A 20933-nucleotide genomic window follows, 5' to 3' on the forward strand; every position below is an offset into this window, starting at 1 on the left:
GTGGAGCCATAATTTATGAAGCACCCCTTTTGACATTAGCGTTGTCCACTATAAATTTGCCGGATGTAGATCAAAGTATGCTGTACTATGATGTAAAACTTTCGTTTCAAAAGTTTCCATTAAGTTTTAAGATACAGTTCGTGAATTGTATTTATCCATTCAATTTTTTCTCTACATAGAATTTTATTATTATTTATTATTCGGCTGAAACGATTCGCCAAAGAAGTTAAAATCCTATGACCGATGTGGGACAGAATATGTGATACACAACCCGACCGCGCGCGGGATTAGACTACATCGTGAATACTTTACTAACGCGGTCCATGCTCAACTGGTCCCGTGGAAGCATCTTATAAACGAATTTCACTCATGGTTCATCTTCATCATCACCTTGCATAACGATCATCCACACAAAAGTTTATCGTATAACTTATGGGCTCATGTTCTGAAATATGTGGCATGCTATTCATTTCTTTTCTCTTCTTCTGCTTCCTGAAAGTCCGTAGTTAATTTTGTGTCTTGTTCGGTCGACTTTATTCTTCGATGTTCTCAGATTTTTCCAAATGTTAAACAGAAGAACCATTTGTACGGGAAAAGATTGAACGATTTTCCGATTAAGCATATGGCTCATAGGCACCGATTTACGTTCAGATTTTTAAAAATTAATGTCCTATGTCATTAATGTTTAATGTCCTGAAATGAAAACTTTTTATAATGCTTCCGAATCGCATTGGAAACTGCTCCGATGCTCTTATATTCTATTTTCGCCATCTGACTCAGTGAATGTTGGGAATAGTGCACTATTTGTGCGAGGTCTGTTCGCGCTTTTCAAGGATAAAGCTTCTCGTTCTAATAATAACTTTACCAAATAGCACTTAAGAATCACAGAGCGCATCTTAAACGCAATTCATGTGAAGGAACAACAATTATACAATTATTATTAATGAACTGTTAAATCAATCGCTCTGTCTACTGCACAATGTAATTGAGATCTTGCTGATTTTACCCCATGTTCTCATATTCCTCAAATTGCTCACTAAGAACCTCACATTACTAGTCTGATCTAGAATTTTCCAGGGAATCGGGTTGAGTTATTTTTGTCCACCGCACGACTAAATAAGCTAAAATATTGCTCATTTTATGTTCTATTAATTTCTAACTATTACCCAAAATGCCGAGGTCTTCCGAAAAGCATAACAAATAAGGGGCATTAGGGTAAAACAAGGTCTTGAAGCTTCGTGCAGTGAACTTAACCACCTTTGCACGATCTCACAGAAAGTTCTACGATTTTTCTCATTTTGCACTGGGGGATTTAGAACGGTTTCGTGGTGGGTGCTTCTTCTTTGTTCCAGCTTGCGTTGGTAACAATTGAACCGGACATCAAAATCAAATTTTTGGTCCCAAATGTCCTGTTGATGCACGAAATTTCGACATTTTATGCCGTTTTGGAATAATTAGATGTCCAAAGTGACAAGGTAAATGTTTTAAATTTTTGAGATTTTGAGGATTTTGGGTTTCTGGGGGTTGCAAAACTCCCTGTATAGGAATACATAAAGTTTCGAAAAAAATCGAAATTTTGTTCGGAATCGAAATTTTCAGTTCGGATGCGGTCGTCAGAGGTGATTGCTGCAGAAAATTTATTCGCAACGATGTCGGTGGTATCGGTTCAAGAGAAGGTTAAAACTGAGATTTTGAACTAATTTCTCACTGTATTAAAGGCGCATAAAGAAAAATTACGAATAATTTACATACATCTAGAGTTCCAAAGTTGATCATTTTGTGTTTTTTTTTTCTTCCTAAACAATGGAGGGGGGATCTGCTCAACAGACATCCTGGGTTGACCAGGAAGTGCGGGGTTAGGGGCCACCTCCAACGAGGCAGGACTGCATCCCCGACCCGCTAAACCGTTTCCATTGCCGCCAAGCCCATCGGCCCTTCGGTACAACCAGAAAGTAATGCTTCAAGGGGGGCCAGTGCATAACGCACCCTCGAGGTTAGCTGCGTGTCCTTGCAGCATCGAACATCGTGACTCGCTTTTTTAGAAGAACACCATGGTATCGTGCCAGCGCATTGCCGGCTTTCCAGGTGGCCTTACCACGCCCTATGTCCTCGGAAGGTGGGCAGGGTCGACTTCGCGCCTGCTTCCCTCTGCACGACTGGTATCAAGAATGTTGATGTCGCGTGCACCCCAAATTGACCTTTCTGCGATTGGGCCTATTCCACATTCCGATTGGGCCAGCACACAGAGGGACTTGCCGACGCGGTGCCTACGCCTGTCCCAGCCTTGACAAGGACCCCTTTCCGTCATCGGGCTCGGAACCCGCCCGGTTGACCGACGCCGTGAAAGCGACGATACCATGTTGTTCTTCACGCGGCCACTTGTTCGATAAAAGGATCGAGTTCGACCACAGGGCACTTGCATTACGGGCGAGGCCGAGTGTCCGAACCGGTGTAGGTACTGTCTGAAGCAACCATGGCCTGTAAGGACCTGGGTCAGGTGGAAAGTGATTTCCCCATGGCGCCTCTTGACCCACGTACCTATCTCCGGTATCAACCTATGTGTCCATCTACCCTTAGTGGAACTGTCCCACGTACGCTGCCATTTGACCATTGAGGCCAACCTGACAGTCCTACGGATGCCTCTCGTGCCGCGCATTTCGAAGCACTCTATGTCTTCACCGATAACGATGTCAATAGGCATCATCAAACCATTTTGTGTGAAAAACGGCAAATGAACACTTTATTATACCGGCCAGTTGACGTAGTCCTACGTCACTTTTCCGTGCATTTTTGAATAAATGTAAATGTTATGGTCTCCAGTTAGCCTTGCGAGCAAAGAATCTGGAGATGGCGAGTTCGGGCATAGTGTATCCATTGTACTTGCCAAACAAGATACATTCCTATATAATGGTGGGCATAAAAAAAACCTTTCAATTAATAACTGAGAAAATGCTAAGTTGAAAAGCAGGCCAAGTTCCAGTTGTAATATAGAGCCTTAAAAGAAGAAGAAATTTAATCATACCGGCCTCGTTCGGAAGCTTGAAAACCAGTTACAGTTTATGTCAAGTGTTTGTGCTCTATCCAAATCCTGTACGATCGTGTTTGCATCCCAACTCATTGACAACGATTTAAAGTTTTAACGATCGTCTGACTTTGTTCTATTTTTAAGCCCTTCAAACTTAATATTTTTTACCGGGATCTCAGCAAAATGGTCAACTTTTACCGAGATTCGCACAGCCGTGCCCCAGCAAACATGTGTTTTGCCGAGATTTCTGTCAAAATTGCTGAAAATCAGCAAATAATTTGCCGAAAATCAGCTAACAAACATCATTTTTGCCGGAATATCAGTTTTTTATTTTGCTGGCGCACGGCTGTGCGGATTTTTGCCGAGGTGCAGAAATAAAAACTAAGTGTGTTGAACTTGACAATCCAATTGCTCGGAAAACAATATTCCAAAAATAGAAATGAGAAATTGTAAAAATCACGAATTCAAAGTTGTTTCCTAATTGGCTAAGATTTCAATTTTTGTTTGGACTTTGAAGGGTTGAGGGCTTAATAAAGCTTTATAAACCTTTCATCACATGAGATCAAGTGTATAGTGTTAAGAATGGTGTAGCGAATCCTCCTCCTAGATTTTCTAACAATTTTGTATAAGAACCTACTAAAATCTGTATAAGAACTGGGCATGAACCCCAGAAACAAAATTTTTAGAAGAAAATTTTTGTTCAAACCCTCTCAAATTAAAAAAAAATTGCACAGCCGAATTTTCGGAGCAGAACTTACATCTTCTTCTTCTTCTTCTTATTGACATTACATCCCCACAATGAGACAGAGCCGCCTCGTAGCTTAGTGTTCATTAAGCACTTCCACAGTTATTAACTGCGAGGTTTCTAAGCCAAGTTACCATTTTTGCATTCGTATATCATGAGGCTAACACGATGATACTTTAATGCCCAAGGAAGTCGAGACAATTTCCAATCCGAAAATTGCCTAGACCGGCACCGGGAATCGAACCCAGCCACCCTCAGCATGGTCTTGCTTTGTAGCCGCGCGTCTTACCGCACGGCTAAGGAGGGCCCCACAGAACTTACATATAGCACATACATAGATCATTTTTATTCAAGATCCAGGAGTAAACTAGTAACATTGAAATTGCTCAAATGCAATTCAGAAAAACTTCCCCAGCCCAATTTTCTAGCTACGCCACTGTGTCCAGTTCTTATACTGGTTCTGGTAGGTTCTTATACAAAATTGTTAAACAATCTAACAGACGCTGGTTGGGTGTACTACCATAATATTTGTTCTACATATTTGGCGATCCCGGCTTTGAAATAACACCCCATCACGTGTTTTGCCGATTTCCTAATTTGATAGCCTCAGCATAATGGTGCAATTCATAATCCAATTCAAGCTAAAATAAACTGAGTTGAACATTCGACAGTCGTCGCGACAATGAACGTGACACAAAGGGCCCATCAGTATTCAACAAGAGCGTTTCCATTGAATTCGCGACCAGACGGTGAGTTTTTTTTTCGAACTGGTGACAATTCTAACAAATTATGAAGTGGTTGTTGGGTTCAAGGGCCGAGTGGTAATTGTGAACATATGATCAACTTACATCTGATTAAATTATTGGTTGAAAAATCAAGACTTTTAAGCTCTTTTGGGTGTAATTTGTTCAGATTCAATGCAACTCCAACATAACTATTATGACGACGTACTCTTTTCTTTCAATTAATTAGATATTAAATATGTATACTAAACTGAGCAATGAGTAGTTCAAATAACACAAGTTCAGTATTGGGAGGGTATTTAAACAAATCTGACACAGTCGAAAAAGTCACCATAGTGCTGTCCAATGAGCAGCTCGAAATAGCTCGAAGTTGTTCCTGTCACGCTCATGCCCGTTTGTTGACAAAAAAGAACTAGCAGGACGGGAACAACTTCGAGCTGCTCATTGGACAGCACTCATGAAAACATTGTTTGAAAACTACCTAGAAAAAGCTTTAACTAGATATAATCACCAACCCCGTGAAACAAGTACTAGTTCTTGAAGCCACCGTTTGTTGATGTGGCGCTAGTGCTGTTCTTGAAATTTAAAGCTCCGTTCATATTGTACCGTACATTTCGCGCGGGTATTTAATTATGTATCGCATAATGATTTTCGATCTGAAAATTTTAAATTTCAATGACTTAAGTTATATTGTTCTGTTTTCGTCATTTATCCAGCATTTTACGTGCGGTAATAGCTGCCACAATATATTCTCAATCCAGTTGAAAACCGGAATTGGGGGATAGCGAAGTTGGATTTTTCTCACAATCCGTACGTTAAACTTAACTTCCTAAGTGGTGCGCTGTTTGCATATCGCGAAGCGCTATTCAGCGCACCACTTCGGAAGTTAGGTTTGTGAGAAAAATACAACTTCGCTAGCCCCCAATTTCGGGTTTCAACTGGATTGAGTATAATTATCATAAAAATCAGCCGAAATTACCACCGAAAAAAAAACAATAAATTAATTTCGATAGCCGCCACAATTTAACATGTTCTGGTAAGGAGCACACGTAAAAAAAAATAATGTTATTTATTATTAAGATTTCTTATACTTTTTTGCCAAAGCAGGCGCTTAATAACATGTATAAGAAAAAACTTATACATCGCATTAGTCACATACATTCCGAAACTTACACTTTTCATTAACTTATGAATGTTATTAGCTTTCTGATATGGGATCATTCATTAGGTGGCATAATGAAGAGTATAAGTGTTTTCGAATGTTTTTTTGCCATAACATATAAGGTTATTTTTTTTACGTGCAATTATCGCAATTATAGATAGTAGAATCCAAGATGAATACACAGCTAGGTGTTTCAATTTGCCCAGTTTATGGACGAGAAGAAGGCGGGGGTGAAAAATTCATTTTCGGTGCAAAACATAAACAAACCGGCTGGCTCTTCCATACTAAAATCCAAGATGGCTGAATCGTGAATTTGGCAGATTGGAACACCTAGTGGTGTATTCATCTTGGTAGAATCTATAGATGAGCGAAAGCATGGCTGAGTCGTTTTTTTTACCGTGTACACGCGCATATGACGTCACAGCCCTTAACATTTTCATTGAAATCGTGACGTCATGCTCGTTTGGAGACACGTTTGACAGTTCGTTTGGAGACAGATAATTTATCTTCGCTCATCTATATATTTCACTATCTATAGGGGCAATCTATTCGTTTGTCATCGCAGCGATCATCATCATCCTCGTGCAATAACGACTTATAAACATCCGAAGCCCATTTCAAACTTCCTTCCCATAAATAAGGCTTTCATATATGAAATTATGTGATTTTGGTTTGTATCACACGTCTTATTCAAAAGATATAAGCGGATATTGGATAAAATTTTGCTTCAAACTGAACCATTTTAGCTGACGAGAAACCAAACCATACTGCTCATGTCGTAAATGTGTAACATTTAAATTTTTGTCGATTAATAGTTAATCTTAAGAATTCTTAAGAATCGACCTAAGAAATCAGATTAGTAGTCATTCAAATTGCTCTGCTGCATTTAATTTTAATATGAGTCTGAAACATGCATTCTCCCAGCAGCTGCCCTAGATTAATTTAAGTTCAGATTCAAAAGCTCAAAACTGTTGCACAGCTTTGTTCTATTTTCTGCAGATTAAATCACGATATTCAAATGTTGTTTGTTTTGGCGATTGAACGCGTTATTTCAACTACGGAATTCGGATCAATGTACTTTGCAATTAAGCCGCAAAATAAATAATTATTTTATTTATTCAAATAAAATTCAAACATGTACAGAACACTGCTGGAGATACCAGCGTTTTTGTTTCATTTTGCTTCAAATTCCAACGAGAATAGTGTTCTAAAATTTGGAGGAATAATAAATCACTGCTGATCAATCAGTTAATTGTTTTCCAGTCTTATTTTTTTCCACTTGAAAAAAAATTGTTTTTTAACAGAGCGATGTATTAGATATTAAAGACCCACTCTTTACCACAATGCTAAATATTATTCAAATTCCTTTAGACGTCCATCAAACTGTTTAGATATCGATACCCATCTGGCAGACTTGACAAATTTGTTATTATTAATAATTTGGTATTTGTTATTGTGACAAATACAGTGCTGATAACTTTTGCACTATAGCGAAATATGTGTATGGGGTCGTACACTTATTACGTAAGCATTTTTTCTGGGTTTTTCGACCCCCCTCCCCCCTTGTAAGATTTTTTTCATACAACAGATTTTTTATTTATATGGACCGTAAGATATTGACCAACCCTCCCTCCCCCCATAAGTGCTTACGTAATATGTGTATGGCCCCTATCTGAAATGGAGGATTCAGATAGAGATAATTGTAATAAATTTATGAAACATATTTTAGATGGTGCGCTTTTTCTTTTAACAACAGCCTAAAATCGAACCCAAAATAAATAAAAATACTGTTTTATTTATTTTTTATTCGAATTAAATCTCTCCTCGAGCGATATTGTCGCATGCGTCACTGTGTTCCGTGCTTAAATCCACAGCTTGACAGCTAGCACCAAGTTTAGCACCAAGTTTTTGGCTTCAATCATATTGTATGCAGATGACAGCCGTTTCAGGGGGCTGATAATCACCAATGACCCACTCAACGAAGAAAACTTGGAAAATGGAACTGAATGTCGCAGGATAGGACTGGAAGTTTTGTGACGAAAGTTTGCAAATATTTTTGAACGTTTTTGATGAAATTTGGTTGTTATTTATATTTAAACCTGGTAGCAAGCGTACAATGTATAAAATTCCCCGGTATGAAAAACGATAAAGTCTTTGAAGAAGAGCATTGTATATTATTTTATACATTTCTTTTAAATTTATGAAAGAAACTTTTATAAGTAATTATTTGCACTATTATTTTTGATAAAAGTAATGTAATTGTGTAAATTATGTAAACTTTTTAATTTGTTTTTAGTTTTTGAAATCTCGTCTCAAAATGTTGATAAACATTTTTTATTTTTGCAATGATTTTTTGAATGTTTTTGAAATGTTGCTACGAAATTGTTCAATTTTGTAACAAAATTTTAGATAAAGTATTTAAAAATTTACCGCGTTTAAATTTGTTGATGAAATCTGTGGAATTTTCTGCAAAATTTATATAAAATTTTGAGACGATTTTTAAATGATGCAACGAATATGGTTGAAAAACATAAGCTTTCGCACTCTCATGAGCCGGATGGCAGCTCATCGAGCGTGTTTAAGATCAATTTTTAACAAATCCTTCCAATTTCAAGTATCAGTGTACTTTGGCTGCCAGATCAAAAAAAAAACTATGTGTTAGTCACGCGAACAGGAACGGCATTAGCAATCTTTACTTTTGCATCAACTTTTATTGCTTACATTATTGTTCTTCAATGACATTTTTTCCTTTTGGGAAGCCGTGGTCTACTTACTTCCTTACTTATGCTGACGACTTGAAAATGTTTCTTATCATAAGAAGTATTGTGCCTTGCAACAAAATGACAACTGTCATGATCATTTTCCAAGGTTCTCATGGATGCTAAAAAAAATATCCGCAGTACAAATAGTACATGCTATCAAAGCATTCGCCGCCAGAAATCACCACGTGGCGGTGAAATTTTCAAAAAATTCAAAGTAGCTTTTTTTGTATGGCGACTATCAGGCGCTTATTTTTCGTTGCGACTACAAGAGCGGTACAATAAAGCTGACTGCAGGCAACTTGGTAGTTATGTTAATGCAACAAATAAGGATTTTAGGCTAATGAGTTGGATCGGACAAAACCAAGGAGGGGGGGGGTGCGGTTTGGTCATCGCCTTCTGATGCATCGTCTACTGCTGACGCTGAGGTTCAAGCTTAAGTTCATCGAAGCCGCTGGAGTGGAAGTTACCACCTCCGTCGGCGGCATCACGTCCAACATAGCTTATTGCCCCTCGCAAGCCAAAGTAGGAGAGGAGCACCGAATGATCTGAGTAGGGACATCGTTTAGCCGTTTTCAAACATGTCGATTAGATCATGGAGGGAACGTCGGAGCACGATGTATTCTTTTGGGAGTGAACTTGTCAAATTCATTTTCAAAGTTATACCAAAAAAGTTATTCAAAGACAGTCTCTTAAATATTTTTATATTATTTTTTGGGTAAAATCTATCCAGAATGCAATTTGGTGTGTTTATTTTCCAATCAGTTAATCAGTTACGTATTCCAGATAGGCGTCACTCGTATTGCAGGACGCAGGCTGGTCACTTTAATCAATGGCATAAACCAATACATTTGATAAAAGGTCATCACGGCAGCACAGATAAACAAACGTAAGACTGAAGAAATCATATTGACCTTGAATTCAACAGCTGTTTTTAATTTCATTAACCTTCGTGTTTGACATTTCACACTAGCGCCTTCTGTTGCCATTGTTTTACTGAACTTGATTTCGTGCAACATGCAGGCAAGATGGTGCCAGAGTAACTGGGCGATGATTTTTCAGGAAAATGTTTTAGCTGTTACGTCTGCTTGTCGCTAGGAAATGACGACTTATCGTGACAATATGAGTAAGAGCAAGCAGAACAAGGCTGCGTTCTTATATACCTTCGCTGACAAAGCAGAGATCCAACATACAACTGTTTTCATGTTAAACACCACACATTTGGACTAGCCCAGCAGTACTATAGCAGTCCTGCAGCCGGGTGACAGAATAATGTGATGAATTGGATGGATCAGCATATAGAAACAATGTGTTGCTAGGAATCCAGTTAATTCCGCTGAAGTTGAAGTCACCTATGTATTATCAAAATATAGTCATAAAGCATTTGTATACACAGGATTTTATTTTTACACGATTTTTTTTCGCTCGTGTTTTTTATCGTGTGACTTCAATTTAACACCAAACTCTTCGCAACATGTTTCTAAAAATCCAGAATAAATCAAAGAAAAATCACATGGTAATTGATATGCGTTAAACATTTAGGATGTGTGGAAAATTGAGAAAATATAAATCGCGTAAAAACAGAATCCAGTGTATTATACAATCAACTTGGACAGTACATCGTCTGTCAACATTCAACTGTTATGAACAAGTTTGCGAACAACAATCATTTGATTTCCAACGACTTCCCGGAAGAGTTGGAGATTTCAGCTTACGAAATGACGATCTACATGGAGTCATTAAAAAACATGAAATTCTCAGGGAATCTTGAACTCAAACATATGAGTGCTCCGTTCTTCGAACACTTTTCGCTGATCTTTAATCAGTCCCCTTGACCTAATTACTTCCCATCGTCATGAAAGCCAAAGTCATCCCCAATCAGAAGCCTAGGAAGGTTATTCCTCTTCTGAAAACGGGTTGAAAAGGTGATCTATCGTTGGCTACTTGAGTCCGTCGAATATCATAATATCTTGCTCACGGCACAGTTTGATTTCCGTCGCGGTCGATCAACCGCACACGCACACCAATTGACCCGGGTTACCAACGTCCTCATATTGAACAAGTTTGCCTCCAAAACACGCTACAATCTTCCCAGCTACATGGCAAAAAGAATGATCTATAACTTTATGTCATGCAGGACATTATGAGTCTTAATCCGCGGAGCCAGTTTCAATGCTCACGTCATCATAGTAGGCGTCCCTCAGAGCAGTATCTTCGGGCTCCTGCTGTTTGACCAGTTCACCACGGACATCCCAGAACCTTTAGAAGGCGGCATTTTGACACTCTTCGCGATGACACTTCTCTCGTCTATAATGATAGAGTGATCATCAGAGCGCTATAGTGGCAAAACTCGAACGAGGCCTGACAGAGTACCTCACCAGATTTATATCACCGCAGCGAAAACCCCCAGGCCATAGTTTTCCCTCACACCAAACCCCCAAACATGTTCCACCCAAGGATTGTAAAATCAACCTCAATGGTAAGACGGTGGAGTAGGGCAATGCGGTTGAATATCTTGACTTGACCCTAGACAGAAAGCTTGTTTTCAGGCAACAGGCTGTCACAAAAGTGCGACGAAGTGTAACGTTTTGTTACAAAATACTGCACCCGCTGATCGGTCGTTTTTGTCCCTAAGCTTGGTGTAGGTATAGCACAGGCAGGCAGACAATTCTCACTGGGATCGAATATGGAAAGCCTGTCTGGGTGAGCTGCGCAAAAACACATCTTCCCGAACTTCACCGGGTCCAAATTAAGCTCCTGGGTATAATTCTCAACGTCTCTCCCATGACAAGAACATCGGAGGCTCACGGCCTGTCAGGGATTGAAACAATTAGGGTAAGACGGTATAATATGCCCCCCCCCCCCCTTAAGGCAATACCTTGATAACTTTTTACTTTTTAACGCAGTTTATGCAAACTTTGTGTTATTTGGTAGTCCAGGAAGTCGCAAATGCATTGCCCGTGAGTAATCATATAGTATTCATAGCCCTTCATTAGTATTTTATCAATCCCATAATAAAAAGGTTACAAATCCTTATGTGCTTGACATTAAAAAAAAACAACATAAGTTCATTTAAGCAGGTTTGAATTACATTTCAATAGTTTCCATATAATTTGGAAGCAACTGCTGCAAGCTCGCCGCGCTTGTGTCCAGTTGGTAAGGGCATATCGTCCTGCCTACACTGGGGCGTTTTGACCAGTGAAACATATTTTCGAAAAACGTTACATTTTTGAAGATGGAAGCAATTTTATATCATATTAACCACTGAGAAAAGTTATTTTGTTGCCCAACTGAGTGTTCCAGTGCAAGTTTTGCGGACAGTATGCTAGCGTCGCTCCAGAATGTTGAGCAAACAAACATTGAAAGTTACATCAAAACTGTAACTTTTTGTATTTTGCTATTATTTTCATTATGTAATACAAAAATACTTCCACATTCACATAGTATGATGGTTTTACAAATATTTAAAGGTACCAACTGATTTTTACCCTTAGTTAGTTATAGTTTTCTAGAAATCAAAGGGGGCGTTTTGGCCAGGTGGGGCGCATTATACCGTCTTACCCTAATATAATAAACGCTTCGGTGAGTGTAAAGGACAATCCTCGTGGAATTAAAAATTAAATACACTCACGCGTTCAAAGGCACACCATTTGATACGCAACGCATAACTGTCATTTTACTTATTTCAGCTTTGTTGCATCGTAGCATGCGTGTAAAAAATAAAAATAACAGTTGTACGTTACATATCTATTAAGTGGTGAGGCCTTAAATGCTAGAACTTTTATATTTGGATTCCGTGATGATTGTCTTTAAAGTGAAACTGTCTAGAATCCAAATAAATTTTACCTCGCACTTTCAGAGACACCAATCTCAACAAAGAAGCAAAGAAAAACTGTCATCTTTTTGTTTTGGCTTTGCTGCGTCTTAGCAAGCATAGAAAAAAAGATACCAGTTGCTCGTTGCTGCAGTATTGATAGTGGCGCTGTTGAAAATGCGAGGTGTAGAAACATTGGATTCGGAAAAGTTCGTAGGATCAATTAAGGGTTCGTTGCTTGGCGTCCAAATACCAACTAGAATATCAAATGTAGTGCAAACAGTAAATAGGCTACCAAATGATTAGTTTGATGTTGAATTTGAAAGAAAACCAATGCCTAAAAGTGCTAACATGTAAAATTTTGCAATGCAATTGCCCTAATCAGAATATAATATCAAATGGATACAAAGATGAAGCACATCAGGGCTGTGTTGAACTTAATTAATAATTAAAAAAACACATTAATAAAGATCTAAAAAAAAAGCACATCAGGGTCATGCACTCGATATGTAAAATCAAGATGTAATATACAACATAGCATGAAAATAAAAATTTTACTACTGGGTCATTCCATACCAAGTGTTCGAACCACTTGTAATCGACTTTCTCCGATTTGAACCAAGTTTCGTGAGTTGGTTTATCTATCAAATATATGATAGAATCCAATATCTGAAATTATTATTCATGGATGAAGTAGGTATTTGTGTCACCTGAAATGGCCAGATTTTTTGTGTTTAAGTACATGTGCATGTGCGAAAACAATTAAAAACTAATAATATTCTTAGTGAAAATGTTTCTTTCCGTTTTGAAAACCCTTTAAATTGAGATAGGAAAAAAGTGCCTTGGGGTTCAAGCGCTACGTAAAGATGCTCAAAGAACACGATGATGATGCTATTTTTTAGATCAAAAATGCCCAATAGTGGCCCCAACCAGTAGCCAATCCTCCAGCCGTTTTTGCATTATCACAGCACAATGTAAACCCAAGTAAACATGGAACTATATATGGTTGTAAATAATACAGCCATTAAAGTTGACTTAAAGTGAAAAAGGCTCTTTTACGACCGAAATAATGCTTCATTACTTTGACAAGTTGAAATAAAACATAAGTAATGCTGCACTCGTAACGTTGAACTAGTGTATCGTTGCTTGACAGTTGATTAATAAATGCATCTTCACATCGTTAAAACTGATATAATGCAATTAGCATATAATATGCTGATCTGTGATTGATTACATGCATTAATTAATGCTTGGTGGTTACTTGGGTACCTTACAGTCCTATAATTTAATTACATGCATTGGAAATGCTATGGAAAGTAAAATTAGATGTTTTTTTTTTACAATTCCGCTACTAGGCGGTCCACTATTGGGTATTTTACCCTACGCAATGGGAGAAAAATGCAATTTTTGCACGAAAACCTAAACATTGTTTATTTGGCAACAATGCACCTCAAAACACATTTTTTTTTCTTTAATTTGTTGAGAAATCGAATGATTACCTTAGATTCATTCTAGCTCTTATGGTTCCAGAAATATTAGCAAAACTATATGATAGTTTTCATTCAAATTCATATATTTTTTCTGAAAAGGGGGGTGGTCGCATTGATCGCGGGGAGGATAAATCACCGCGAACTTTCTGATTTTTTACTTTAACCTGAACATAAACAACTGTTCAAAAATTCATTCTATTCTAAGGAAGTCGATTACAAGTTTGCAATTTTTCTCGGTCACTTCATATGGAATGTCTTCTAGTGGAGATGCGATCAATATGCGCCCCCTAAGCTTATCTCTTAATTCAATGGTGATTTCATCCGAAATAGTGAAATTTCGAAGTGTACATCAATAATCTAGCATATCAGTCATTACATGGTCCAACCATTTTGAAGAAAAACCAACAATATTACAAGAAAACGATTTTATTCCAAAATACTGCATTTTCATTTAAAATGAACGACGCTGGACAATATGCGCCACCCAAAAATTATAATCAAAATTTTCCAATATTTTTCACTGAAAAAGTCACACTAGTTTTGCAAAAGATAAGTGTCAGTCTTATACTTTAAGGTAGTCAATATTTTAGATTAATAAAAAAGAGGAGAAAATATGTTTTGTATGTGAAGAAAAAGCATTGTTGACGTTAACACTGAAATTGCATCGTAATTAAAAATTTGAACACAGAGTTTTGACAAAGTTTTTTTTTTTTGAGTAACGGCTTACAAATGTTTTTTGGCTTCAGCCGCTCACGATTTTGAGACAAAATTTGGGTTAATAACCAAGAATCGTGGTATTATAACCAAGAAAACGTGGTGGCACATTTTACCCAACCGGCGCATTTCATACGTATCTCCCCTACTACAATGATTTGCTTTTGGACCTGCAGTAAATTGGACTAGAGATGGTGCAGAATGGTAGACTTGCCTGAGAATTGAACGGTGAACGCATGGTAGTTTGTAAACCTTAATAGATTGAACGGAAATCGTACGGGACCCCACATTGTTGATTTACATTTAAATTAAAAAATATTCCTCAATACTTATACTATACCTTATTTTGAATTGTAACAAAAATAATCATTTTGAGTTAGTAATTTCGCCCCATATGGATGCGTTTGAACTTCACAAAACTCTCCGATCGAATTCAGTTTGAAGTTGAAAATAATGTATAACGCGCACTTGTAGGCTTTCGTGGAACCTGACTGCTTGACTGACTTAACTTGAATACCTCACGTACTTTAAAAGCTTGTTTCACAATTATGACTTAAAACATTCGTACATCTAAACGTACTAACTTCGCAATTCACAGTACGCTGCAGCAGAGATATATTTTTAGCATAGTCAACTAATTAATGTGACTTACCCATAAAATCCTTACTGCATATGAATTGCAAATCTCACGAACTTAACATGCATCGTGAGTGTTTTTAATTAAAATTATCTATTGAAGGCCATTAGCAATTCAATTGGTTGAAGTGCACTCAATTCTAAATTTTTGATCCGTGAATGTTGACACATTAGCATGTTGTTAACTATGCTGCTACAAAATCAATGAAATTATTTAATATTTAACAAAACGAAATTGTTATGTTTTTTTTTTCAATTTCACTTAAATTGATTGAAACTTTTTCATTTCCAGCACGGTTGGCACAAAAAACAGAAATATTTCATCATACCTCGTAGATGGTGACAGAAAAAAATCCAACTCTATAAAATTTTCCTACGTTTTTCCTTCTTTACATATATCATCTGAAAGCTTTCAATACACTGTGCACAATAAAGCGAGAAAAATATTTGTTTTCATTTCGACAGCGGAGTGTTAATCTGTATGAAGGTCGATGATTGTGAGAACAGGTGGTGATAGGAATGTTAAGAATGAATGTTATGTACACCCGGTTCTTTTTTTACACGGGTGGGTTTCAGTTGATTACGACCTTCAGCGTTGATAAAACTATGGAGGCATTCCACGGGGGCATGTCAGTCGATCCTGAGCGACCATTTCGAAAATATTTGAAACTCTGCACAGTTTTTCAATTTCATCTAAATCGTCATTTTTCGATATCAAATCTTCATATTGAGTCACGACTAACTTTTCAAAAGGGTGTATGTGAAAATGGTTCAAAAATATTTAAAAAGCTGCACAGCAAAACGGAATGTTCGATTGTTATGATTTTTTCAGCAAAGTTAGACAACTAAATGGTGATTCTTAAGAAAATGTGCACAGTAAAAAAAAAATTTTTTGCCTTTAAAAATATCATTTTTGTCACAAAACTCAAATATCTCAAAACCCTATCTTTTTTCGAACGTAATTTTTTAGGGAAAACGGTCCATTATATTAGCTATCTACCATAAAAATTTGGTGATGGTAAACTAATAAACAAAAAGTTATGACATTTCAAACATTTCACAATTTTCACATTTAGTAAAAAAAATTTTTTCTGTGTAAGTTATTTCGAGAATTGCAGTTTGATGCAGATTTTATTGTTAAAGGACGTGATTTAAACAAGTTGTTTTCATGATATTTTGATTTAATTATTCATAGCATCTATAAGAAACTTAGACACGATCCAGTGTTGTGATCAAAAGTATTGATAGTGTCATAATTTTCATTGCACGTGACTGGCGAAAAATTCTTTTAATAGTGTTGAGACCTGTTGATAATAACGTTGATAGAAACATATCAGAAATGTTATTTTAAGACAAAAAGCTGCAAAATCAAAGATTTATATACACGTGTACGTCTATACTTTACCTGCAAAAATATACCTCTTAGAGAATAGACTTTATGATCGGGAGGAAACGGGTATCTTCAACAACAACAAATGCATGATAGGTACATACCATGACAATGCTCACGAAAAAGCAAAAAATTACTACTACTAAGGTTGTTAAAGATCTTATAGTAATTTTTTCTTCAGTCAAGCAAATGACACCAAACTAGTCAGTAAAAACTTAAAAGTGATTTTGTTTATTGAAATATTACGAACAACATGAGTAGCCGCTTTCTCAACTGTTGTAGGCCGTTTGATGGAAAAAAGTGTTCAAAAGAGTTACGAAATCTCACCGAAAGCACCATAGATAAACTGAAAGCGACTGGTTATGCTCCAATGTCCACATTGAATACAAATTTACGCATTTGCACGTCCTGCCGTCTAAACGTTGACAAAAGAGCAATCTGTATATCATCGGTTGAGCAGAGCGCAGGAAGTTCGAAAACGACAGCAACTGAGGAATTGCCAGATGTATCGACAACAACTGAGGAATTACCAGAAGTATTAAGTGCTGAGAGCCTTGCCACCGTACCATCAGCGAAATCTGTTTCAACAAATCAATCGGAAGATGAGTGTATCCAAAAGGTCAACATCGAACGCTTTAACGAGGGCATAGCTGGGATAAAAGTGACTCCGATTAAATGGAGTAAGATGGACTACGTTTATTACCCGGAGAAAAATACCGTGAAATAAACGAAGCTGTACGAAGAAACCTCTTCAAATTAGGGACCAGAAGATGTGGAAAATACAGACTACGAGGAGGTAATTATAAAAATGAAGGAAAAGTTCTCGAATGCAGCCACGACAAGGAAAGAAAAATTATTGATTTTGTCGATGCTGCCAAGTTCGTGGTCTATTCAGGATGCCATTGATGAGTTCAAAACCAATAGAAATACAGTAAAAGAGGCAAAACAATTGAAGAATAACTGTCTTTCAACCAAAATACTAGGTCTAGTACTGCATTAACAGATGAGACAAAAGAAATAGTAGTTCAATATTTTGAAGATGATGAAGTAAGTCGAGCTATGCCTGGTCAAAAGATTATGTATCAGTGAAAAAGATGGAAAGCGTCAAGCAATCCAAAAACGATTAATGATGACGATTTTGAAAGAAGCGTACACGCTTCAAGGAAATTCACGATAATATTAAAATAGGTTTTCCTCATTTGCAAGCCTTCGGCCAAGGCAATGTAAGCTTCTTTCCAATTCAGGAACACATAATGTGTGTGTGTGCACAACCCATGAGAATATTAATCTTATTTTACATAGTTTGAAAAGAATCAATTTAACAAAGGATATTAAAATGTTAACTGGTAGTTTTTTGTGTGAAAATACAACATCAAATTGCTATCTACGATCTTGTTCGGATTGTCCAGATTCTTCATCATTGGAAAATACTTTATTCGCTGAGTTTGAAGAAAATATATTGATCAGTTATCATTTGAGCAATGGGTGACCACGGATAGGTGTGACATAGAAACTATTGAAAAACCTGTAGATGACTTTATGCCATATTTTTGCTTGAAATTAGACAGTTTAACCCCTCACGATTTCATCCAAACAGAACAATCCCGCTTTTTAAAAAATACGAAAATACATTACAAAATGGTGAATTTTTAGTCATTTGTGATTTTCTGAAAATTACAGCTTTGTATTGCAAGATGAAGTGCAGTCCCATCACTGGAACGTACAACAAGCTACAATTCATCCATTCGTTATTTATTTTAATGGAAGTACGCAAATTGAACACTTAAGTTTTATTATAATTTCCGAAGATTTAAGACACGATTCAGTATCCGTAAACTTGTTCATTGAAAAATGATTAACTTTTTACGCGTTGATAAGCATAAAGAAGTCAAAAGATATATTTCATGTCTGATGGAGCAGCGTCGCAGTACAAAAATCGTAAGAATTTTTCGAGCCTATGTCAATTTAAATCAATGTACGGAATTGATGCAGAATGGCATTTTTGCTACATCACATGGCAAAGGTCCTTGTGATGCTATTGGAGGAACAATAAAGCGCATGGCCACAAGAGCAAGTTTAGCCAAAGAACGTGAGCATCCAATTAAAACTGCGAAAGAACTTTTGATTGGGCAAATCGTAGAAAAGAAAAGATTTAACCAAATTATCATTTTGTTTTACTACTACTGAAGAGTACGAAATAAAGGCTTCAGAGCTCAGCGAGCAATTTAATAACGCGAAAACGATCCAAGGAACCCAAACATTTCACTGTTTCATTCCATTGTCGGAAAATAAAATTAAAGCAAAACTATACTCAAACTGTGCTGATAATAATTCAAAAGTGTTCAATATTTTAAAAAATTTGAATAAAAATAAATAAAAATAAGTATTAATAAACTGTTTTCATGGATATCATAACCCATACCAAAATTCAAACCCAAAACTCTTAGAGTTTCTATAACAACATTGTGTAACTGCCACATTTAATTTAATACTTAGGATAATATTAATTCATTTTATTTATTTATACATATAATATTTATACATATAATATACATAATATCGATGAATACATAAATATGGAATATCATACAAACAACTTGTTTAACTCACGCAAGGCCCTTAACAATAAAATCAGCATCAAACTGCGATTCTTGAAAAAAAATACACGGAAATTTTTTTTGTTTACTATATGTGAAAATTGTGAAATGTTTGAAATGTCATAACTTTTTTGTTTATTAGTTTACCATCACCAAATTTTTATGGTAGATAGCTAATATAATGGACCGTTTTCCCTAAAAAATTACGTTCGAAAAAAGATAGGGTTTTGAGATATTTGAGTTTTTGTGACAAAAATGATATTTTTAAAGGCAAAATTTTTTTTTTTACTGTGCACATTTTCTTAAGAATCACCATTTAGTTGTCTAACTTTGCTGAAAAAATCATAACAATCGAACATTCCGTTTTTGCTGTGCAGCTTTTTAAATATTTTTGAACCATTTTCACATACACCCTTTTGAAAAGTTAGTCGTGACTCAATATGAAGATTTGATATCGAAAAATGACGATTTAGATGAAATTGAAAAACTGTGCAAAGTTTCAACTCAATAGAAAATCATGAATTAAAAATTTTCTTAAATTTTGATGCTGTTGCTTGGAATCGCTCTATGAGTTAACCCCATGAAAAAAATCACAAAAAATCAAAGAAAATTCAGGTGGTATTTAAAAAGCTGTTAAAAATCAGGTTAATCGGGAAATTAAAGAATACCAACCGTGTAAAAAAAATATTGGGTGTACTACGATCAACTTACATCATTTTGAAAGTAGGTTTTGCCTGCAAGTAGGTTTGAGGCTGCAGCCTCCGTTGAAGCCTGGAAGTCGCCTAAGCGGTAGCCACTGGTTTATTTTTTTGATACCTTAGCCTTATTTGTATCTGATGATTTCGTTCACAAAATAATACTTTATTTCTTTGCACAGTGTAACCCAAATTCACTTTTTGATAAACTTATTATTATTGTAACATCATATAATCATCACACAAAATCACAATTCTCTTCTCATTAAGTATTAATACGATCCCACAAAGCCGTTTTATAAAAATATCCTCTCAATTGGCAGCACAATGGCACAATTCAGCACTGGTTTTCCGGTGCCTAATAGAGAATAATTCCGTAGTAGAACCACATGTCCGCGAATTAGTGAACCCGCGACGACTGACCCGACCGATCAGAACGGCAACCAAATTTAAACTGTCGTTGCATTGGCACGAAGCGTGAAAGAGTTCCAGCGCAGCTTCAGGTGCCTACCTAAACTGCCATTGCCAATCGTCATCGCATGGAGAGGTACTGGTGGGTGAACACCATCGACCGCTGATAGTAGATTGCCCCAGTGCCATTCGATGAATGCCATTTACTAGAGAGAACACTGAGAACAGAGTTTCTCAACTTTTTAGAGCAGTCTTTTATAGGTAGGACACAAACACGTGTTAACACTAATTGTACTGCTTGATGTACTGTTGATATGAGTTCTAAAATATCAGAACAAATCTCGCTTAACTTTTCAAAAGGACCTAAGTAACATGATAAAACCACTAGGGTAATTAACCCCCCCCCCCCCCCTCCCTTTACTAATGCCACTCTTTGCGGAAGGAGGTTTTTGATACTACCCGAAGCTATTTTAATTTCAAATTTAATTGAAATTAATCGTAATCGTAAATTCGTAATCGATCGTAAATTAATAACGATCTTTGCAAGGACCCGTTTTACGTGGGACCCGTTTGCGGAAGTAAAATTCCATCAAGCGGTAGTAATCCTGCAAGAACACCGTTCTGGGAGAAAACCTCTTAGAAGGTCACGTCTCCACGCTCAGAAATGAGCATTAATAAAAACAAGAGGAAGGGGGAGTCGCTGAATTCTCCACTTCCTTCTAAGAAACAAGGTTTGAAGACCGTCCTGCCAA

The 20933-nt window shown here is 36.7% G+C and overlaps 1 protein-coding gene and 1 pseudogene across 1 annotated transcript in view; both read right to left on the reverse strand.

Annotated features, from left to right (window-relative positions):
• Positions 1-20315, reverse strand: part of LOC134205438 (scoloptoxin SSD14-like) — a 66212-nt gene extending 45897 nt beyond the window's left edge. Inside the window, exon 1 of the mRNA XM_062680679.1 lies at positions 19787-20315. Coding sequence (XP_062536663.1) covers positions 19787-19791 — 5 coding nt within the window. The 5' untranslated portion in view covers positions 19792-20315. The remainder of the gene's footprint in view (positions 1-19786) is intronic.
• LOC134206700 (glutathione hydrolase 1 proenzyme-like) overlaps positions 1-20933 on the reverse strand; it is a 133271-nt pseudogene that overhangs the window by 76442 nt on the left and 35896 nt on the right.

This window comes from Armigeres subalbatus, chromosome 1, assembly GCF_024139115.2.
Source record: "Armigeres subalbatus isolate Guangzhou_Male chromosome 1, GZ_Asu_2, whole genome shotgun sequence".
NCBI classification, from domain to species: domain Eukaryota; kingdom Metazoa; phylum Arthropoda; class Insecta; order Diptera; family Culicidae; genus Armigeres; species Armigeres subalbatus.